Genomic DNA, 8105 nt, shown 5'->3' with positions numbered 1-8105 from the left:
TTTATCAAAGGCTAAGCATGATGGTCATGTCGTCTCTATGGGATTGAGACGGGTATCAGATTTTCTTTAGATTATGGATATGTAATAATTGGATAGTATATCTTTTATTATATATATGATAATCACATTCATTGTTTTCGTATTCATTCTTTTATGAATTTTTATTTAGTGTGACTAAATTTTAATACCTTGTTTATCTGAATAAGTTGTGAAGACAATGTTGAACACTATTCAAGTGAATAAGATGAACATTGTATTTTGTCCCTAGTCACTTAATGAGGTGACGTCTCGGAGTGACTAGATTGTAAGTCGGTTGATGGTTGTTCAACATCATAAGGTCATATGTGATGACTGGTCGATTACATAGGCAGAGTGTGTGACACTTTGCCGGACAGTGACCATTTAGAGAGTCCCTAAGTTCTATTATAGACACCTGGTCGTGGCAGGGATCTCTAAGATGTTCTAATGAGTCGATTCTTTTGACTGGAGACTATTATCCGAGCAGTGCGATTTCCGAGTGACTTTGGTTTTTGTCCTAGGTCGTGCCGTGAAAGGAGGCCAAAAGGGCATTTACTAGGTCATGGTGAGCTGTATTGTGCAATAGGATAGATAGGGCATACAGGAATTGTCCACCCATGTTGGGTAACTATATCTCAAGGCCACTCGAGGAGTTAATGACTACAAATGCGTGGCCACGCTCGGAAGTAATCTGTGAGAGATTTTTCCGGTCAGGTAGTCACACTCCCGATCGAGAAAACCACTCGCGGTGTGTTCATGTGCAAGTGCGACCTGAAAGAGAATTGGTAGCGCACACCTTGTGTCGGACAAGTGGGAGATTGTTGGAGTTAGTGTCCTCCACAATAGTGCGTTAACATAATAAATCTCATTAATAGAATATCATCAGATATTTAATTATTTGATCCTCGTCAGTTGATTAACGTAAATCGATAACGGTTGGCTGACTAGAGTTTGACGTTATTGTCGTGAGACGGCGGTGATCAACTGAGCCCTTTCGGTCACACCTAAAGGAACGAACCCCAATTGATAACTAATTAATTGTATGAGATACAATTTGTTTAGTCCCTTGATTTATAGACTAAGAGGTTAGTCGATTATTATTAGAGAGATTTCGAGTTGCGAACTCGAGGAGCGGCAGTTATTATTTAATTATGCGATAATTAAATAATAAGTTTTGGGAAACGGGTTTTAGTTAATTAACTGTTAATTTACTAAAATTGTACTAATTGATTAATGTGATTAATATTAGTACGTAAATAATATGTGTAGTGGTACACGTATATTTACGGAGTGAATTGGACGAATTAATTATGGAAGCATTTAAACATGATACGATGTTTAAAATGAAAATTACACGGATTTGTGCGACAAATATAAAAACAAACATGGACCCGTATATGGTCATGTGGACCGTGTAAAATAAGTGTAATGGATGATTACTTACATAATCATTTTACCTTATTTTGTATACTACCATAACATATATCTTATACTAGATTTTGCATGTGATGTAAGATAAAATTATAAGACAAAAAAAATTGTCCACTTGAGCATATTCCACCCGCCACTTCCATTTCCCCTTTTACACTCCATATATTTGTTCACTACTTCACTCTACCTTTCTTACACACTTCACTTATTTTGCATGTGAGCATCTTCATCCATCTCTCTACAATAATTCACTACTAGTATACATTATTAATATTACTAAGAAAAATTAGTGATATTACTAGTATTATTATCAAGGGTTCATATTAATAAGTTACTAGTTCATACTTGTTAATATTTTTGGGTAGTTCTTGGGTGCAACTTGAAGGAGACTTTCTAGTTGAAGGTTTTTCAAGGAGGATCATCCACATCTTTTTAGCTCAAGAACAAACTAGTAAGGAGAACTAGTTTGTGCCCATTTTACCATATATTCAATGTAAGGAAATTATTTTTCCTTATACTTTCTTTTTATGCTTTCATATTTGCATGCATGTTACATAGATCACATAAACAACAATTTATGAGATAAATTAATTTTATTAGAGAGTCTAATATGGATCTATGATCTTTCACAACCCACATTGAGGAAAGATACGACCGGAAGGAGTGCCATTAATAAGAACTTGCAGCGAAACTGTTTTGACACAGGCCTTGATAAGCTTTCTAAAAACCTTTGGGAATCCAAAACACTTCAGAACTTTAAACAAGAATGGCCACGATACTCTATCAAAAGCTTTATTCATATCGAGCTTAATGGCGCCATAACAACGTGTACCCCTTTTGCGTTGGTTAATATATGTCAGAATTTCGTGGCCAAGAAAACCCCAATCACTAATTAGACGTCCAGGAATAAAGGCATTTTGATGTTGTCCAACGATACATTCCATTACCTTTTTTAGCCTTAGAGCCATACATTTTGAGGCAGCTCTGTAGATGACATTACATAGACTAATAGGGCGGAATTGAGAAATCATCTCAGGTAGGCCGACTTTCGGAATGAGAACAACATGAGTGTTGTTCCAAGCAGGAGGAAGCAGACCACTGTTAAGAAAAGAGAGAACAGACGATGTAATATCATCTTTTATAAGCCCCCAGAAAAGATGGTAAAAGCGAGGTGGGAATCCGTCTGGTCCCGGGGATTTAATTGGTTTCATTGAAAAAAAGGCTTTTTCAACGTCATTGGACGTAAAGGGTTGAGAAAGATAATTTTGCTGAAATTCATCAAGCAGAGGAATAGACAAGTCTTCAAGCGAAAAGGACCGGCTTGATTGAGTAGAAGCACTGAAAAGATTTGTGAAGTAAGAATTAACCAGCTGAGAAAGTTCCGACTCAGACGAGGTCCAGTTACCCATATCATTTTTCAAAGCAATAATCCGAAGACGCTTCTGGCGAGATTTCGCTCGGCTAAAAAAATAAGAAGTTGGGAGCCCATCATTGAAGCTGAACTCGGATTTTGCTCGTTGTTTCCAGAATGAATGCTGGATATAAACATCCTGCTCAACAGAATTAATATTCTTAATATACTTGAAAGCAGAATTGCTATCTTGTGCAAGAGAAGCTGTTGCCGATAATTCTTTGGATATAGAGCTCCAGTCGACCATAAATTTTCTACGATTTTTAAGGACCCATTGCAGAATACCAGTCCGGATATTGTTGAGTTTTGAAGTTACGAGAGCCGTTGCAGGACCTATAGCAGCAGAGTTCCAAATGGAAGAAACAAGACTCTGAATATCTGGATGATCAAGACACCAGTTGTCCACACGATATGGTCTTTTTGGTTTCTTGTTTTGGGCATCCGTAGAAAGAACAATCGGTGCATGGTCTGATAGAAAAATGTTGAGATTTTGAATATGAGCATCAGGAAATGAAATAAGCCAATCTTGAGATGCATAACCACGATCAAGGGGCTCCAAAATTAAACTAGAAGAATCTCTCTTGTTTGCCCTAGTAAATTTAGGGCCAGAGAAAGGAAGCTCAGTGAGAGGAATATTAATGCGCCAGTCTAAAAAAGATTTCCAGCCAGTAATGCTAGGAGAGCCACCAAATTTATCAGAATGATGTTCGAGTTGGTTGAAATCGCCAATCATGCAGAGAGGAGAATAAGAAGAGCATCGAGCTTTCATAGATTGCCAAAAGCTCGATCTAGACTCATTACAAGACTCACCATACAGAAAGAGAGCGTACCATACATAATCAGTACCGCGATTTACAACTTTACAAAGGATGAAGTGAGGATCCGTTACAAGAGGCAAAATATCGGATCTGTCATCCCATAACAAAAGCAAACCACCACTCAAACCAACCGCATCAGTACCGGAAAAATGATGCAGATTGTCACTGTTGGTATCGAATTTTACGAAATTGATGCTTCTATTTTTCACGACTAGTCTATAAACCCGAACTCGAAAGCAATCTCAAACTCGAATATCCGAGAGTAACCCTTGGTCGGGCTCATTTACACACATCGTCATTGTGAATTGAACTACCCATAATAAATTTTAGAAGGTAAAGAGAGGAAAAACTGAATTTCGAATTGAGTAATGGATGCAAACGCTATGGAAGAATCAATGAATTTCAACAAAGAAGACATCTTGAAAGCACTTGAAGTGGTAGAAAGAGACTCCATTGCCATTGCTGACAGTTATACTTCTCTTTTTGCTTCTCTTCGATTAGCACTTTCCCAGGTTTACTTTATCCCATCTAATTAATTACTTCTCATTTTTGTCTCTTTATTCTTATCTTTCTTAATCTTTTTATTTGATGAGATTAGGTTACCAACACTTCGGTAGATCATTTGGAATGCTTCAGTGATGCTGCTGGAAAGCTTCAAGAATCTGGTTATTATTTTATTTATTTCATCTATACCCCCCTTCCGTCCCAATCATTTGTTTACTTCCGATTAAAAAACCCCTCACCGAGAATTAAAAAATAAAAATAAAAATAAAAAAAATAAGTGAAACGGAAAGAGGGTTTGATTTTTGTTTCCCCAGTTTGGTTGTTTTTTGTAAAAAATTGCTGCATGTTTGGCTTTTGATTGAGTTATTAGCTTTACCCTTAGTCTTTATAAGTTAACCTGGGTTTTTGGACATTTCCAACATGTGTACAATGCTAAAGATTACATGTTTCGGTGACGATTAGCTCTCCAACACACTTGATCATAGTGTTCATACAATTGTGTTTATTTGTGATACTTAATTACCCTTTTTAGCATCATACTATAATTTGATCAGCTTTAGTTGTATGTAATGCTTATTTGATATGAAGATGCAGTATCAAGGATAGAAGTTGAATGTTTGTCTATATTACTTCGGTTTGGAGTGGCTGTATTTTTAAGTTTGTGATGTGTATTGAAATAAAATATCGAATAAATTATCTTGCTTGAGCTGATGAAGTTAAGCTTGCTTGAACCCATTTGTAATTGTCCTTTTTATCAATTGTTGCTATAATCTGTTCTGATTTTCACTTCGCAGCTATTGATGCAGCAACAAGAGGGAATCGTTTTATACATTCATGTCTTCGGTACATACTTTGTCTAAGCTGTTAATATGTTTTATTAGATTTACTGCATTTAAAAGCCATTTCGTTCCATAAAGCCGTGAACGGTGCAACTTGTTAGGCACTTCCCTCTTACCTGAACATGATTTCCCAATCCAAGTTTTCTTCTTTTCATGTAATTGAGGTTATTTGGGTAAGACACTAGAGGTCAAATATGAAGCCTATTTTGGTTTGGGTAACAGATGTAATTCAGATTACTGACTGACTGCTACACATAGATTATATCATTATACTCCCAATTTACCTGTGCTGTCGTCCGTCCTCTGTTCAAGACAAATGTGAGAGAACTGATGAAGTTAGATGATTGGACAAGGTCATAAGCAATGAAATTATTATGTAAAAGATGACATTAGCAGTTACGCCATCTGCTAGGAAATTAGGTTTGATGAGAAGCAGCGTTTTCTGACGCTGATGCCATAGTAGTTTTCAGTCAAGGTAAGAAGCGTCGTTTTGATCTTGTAAGTTGTATAGTGACCGTTCCTTGGGACTTGCTAAATTAATGGTCATAACTGGTAGACATTCAGTTCCATTACGGAATATTTGTTTTTGGATTATAGTGGCATAAAGTCAAATGAGATACTAATCTGGTTACACTTCTTTTTTACTGTGCAATAGATGTCCTTTGCTACAATTCACAATGCAATTTTCATTGTGGATCATCTGGTGAATCATCCAGAAATGCCCTCTTTGTTTTGTTAACATATCCACAAGGCTGCTTCCTACCCCCTTAAGCCCGCCATTTGCCTCACTTGGGTAATTTGATGTCGTTGCAACTCATAGACATTAACCAATTGTAGTTCAATGTTTTTAAAAATTCCTTGTCGCATCTCTCATTTTGATGAATGGATGAGGCAGAGTAATCTTGCAGGGATTCACGTTTGAACAAATTTTGATGGTTACTTCTATAAACTCTAGCTTGGCACTTTGTCGCCTTGTCAATTCTGCTAGTATAATTTTGCATATAACCTTTCATGCGTTCATTTATTTTTTTGAAGTGTTTTTCAGCCCTTCATGATCATTTTGTGTTGATATGGTCCTGACTCTCAAGTCCTGACAACAGCTTCATGATGTTTTAGATTGAGAGTATCTGGCGCTATAGAGTTTTTGTTCTGAAATACATCAGTTGCCATTGAGTAGCGCTTTGACGAGCTATGCCATTTCTTGTATAATGTTACTATCTGATTTAGATGATATTTCTAGACTTCTAGCTGTGTTACTTTGGCACTCAAGTTTAGCAGCATGTCGGGTGTCTGATGTTGTGAGTTGTGACACAACACGACTACTCGATGCATTATTTTAGGCTAAGGACATGTTCAACACTCGATACAGTGGCACAGCTGACCCTTGGCAGGCGAAAAGAAGTGACTTAGATTTGTTGCTTGTTTGGGGTGAATAAATTGCACTAAATGCAGTTTGTAACCTGTCTTCTTACTCACGTTTGCTTCTTTATCATACAGATTGAATGAGGAAATGAAAGACATGGACAGTTTAGCAGCACAGATGTATCCTTCTTCCTTGATCACATTTAACTAAAACTTCCTCTTTTTTCCCTGATTCATTTGCACCTTTTTTTTTTTTTCGTTCTTTTTTCTTTATCTTATTCCTGTTCTGGATTCCTTAACTGTGGGACAGCAAATTGTTGAGGAGGAATGTGGATGCTTTAGACTCAGCAGTGAACCGTGTTCTCCGTATCACATGACTTCAGTGAGACACTTTCACGTTCGTCCTTATAGGCTGATATGCGGTGATCTTCTCCGAGACTTGACAGGCCTCCCTCCTCTGTCGACTAGTTGCAAACTGATCATATTCCTGTTAATATAAACGAATATGAAGCCTATGATTATTTTATCTTTTTATAACCTTGATCTGTTGTAGTGGAGCCAAGATTTCGTTATTCTATTTGGCTTTGTTACAAGATGACTTATTAAATTGGTTAGGCTTCCGGTTCTACGCTACAGCAGCCGACCAATGCAAATCCCGTGGAGAGGCGTTCAGTTTGCCTTTTCTTAGTGAACTTTCGAATATGAAGCTGGAGTACCAATGGTTTTTTTTTTTTTTTTGACAATCGGGTTAAGAGAGTTAACAATTTAGTAGCACGCTTAGCTAACCTATGAGCGGCTTTATTACAAATTCTAGTACCAATGTTAATGAAAAGACATTCATAAACAATGTTATATTTATCAATTTGAGGATTGCAAATAACACCATCGAGTCTACACCGCACATAACACGTGTATGATTGGTTTACATAAAGAGAGAACTCCTCTTTCTAGAACATTTGGAGAGAGAAGTATGTCTGGTTCTGGTATTTCAGTTGATCAAGGTTGAAGCTGTCAAGACCAAGGCTGTTCCTAAGAATATCACTAAGGTGAGGTGGTTCCATGGTATAGCATCCTTCTATACAAGGTTCATCAAAAAGTCCAGTGACATCATGGCACCTATTTCAGCATGTATGAAAAAATGGGAGTTTATGTGGAGTTGTGGAATCCTGCAGCACGAGAGGCCTTCCTGAATATCAATGCAAGGCTGTGTGAGGCACCCATTTTGGCCCTACCTGACTGCATGTAACAAACCGAACTCCGTAGTAATAGTCCGCATTGTAGCAACATGTTAGCAGATGAGGAGATCCCCTGCCACTAACTAGGCTCTTCTTCCTCTGGTCGGCCTCGATGTTTATATTCCCCAAATTTCAATTTAGCCCACAACGCAGTAATATACGAGTCTTTGTTATAAAACAAACTATTTTTGAGTTTTTCAATTCTGTAAATGTGCAACACCCATGATTAAAATCATGAGATTGTCATCACAGAGTTGGGAGTTTTTTTTTTTTTTTTTTTTTTTATTAAAGATCAATTTTCACAGTATACTCATTATTTATGACAACGTAAAACTCTCGTGACTTTATGTAGTCGGTAGGCCTTGTTGGTGGATAATGTCGGTTTGACACTTAAATGATTTATGTGTCTGTTAGTCTTAAGTGGGTCTACTGGATCACACACTAAAGGTACGAAATAAGTATAATTATAAGTTGGGCTTATAATAAT

General features: G+C 37.1%; 1 protein-coding gene across 1 annotated transcript; it reads left to right on the top strand.

Annotated features, from left to right (window-relative positions):
- The first annotated feature begins 3928 nt into the window (after positions 1 to 3928).
- On the top strand, positions 3929 to 6990 carry LOC141643074 (uncharacterized). Its single transcript, XM_074452095.1, has 5 exons — positions 3929 to 4190; positions 4277 to 4343; positions 4977 to 5025; positions 6519 to 6563; positions 6694 to 6990. Exons 1-5 carry the CDS (start codon positions 4047 to 4049, stop codon positions 6758 to 6760), a joined length of 372 nt encoding a protein of 123 aa, XP_074308196.1. The 5' UTR covers positions 3929 to 4046; the 3' UTR covers positions 6761 to 6990.
- The last annotated feature ends 1115 nt before the right edge of the window (positions 6991 to 8105 follow it).

This window comes from Silene latifolia, chromosome 2, assembly GCF_048544455.1.
Source record: "Silene latifolia isolate original U9 population chromosome 2, ASM4854445v1, whole genome shotgun sequence".
NCBI classification, from domain to species: domain Eukaryota; kingdom Viridiplantae; phylum Streptophyta; class Magnoliopsida; order Caryophyllales; family Caryophyllaceae; genus Silene; species Silene latifolia.
Note: the sequence above shows the minus strand (reverse complement) of the source record. Positions and strands in the feature narration are given on the sequence as shown.

Excerpts from the sequence above, each read along its gene's own strand:
- LOC141643074 (XM_074452095.1), top strand. The coding sequence starts at position 4,047 with ATGGATGCAAACGCTATGGAAGAATCAATGAATTTCAACAAAGAAGAC. Across the intron at positions 5,026-6,518 it reads TTTATACATTCATGTCTTCG|ATTGAATGAGGAAATGAAAG; the intron begins GTACATACTTTG and ends TTTATCATACAG. Across the intron at positions 6,564-6,693 it reads GACAGTTTAGCAGCACAGAT|CAAATTGTTGAGGAGGAATG; the intron begins GTATCCTTCTTC and ends ACTGTGGGACAG.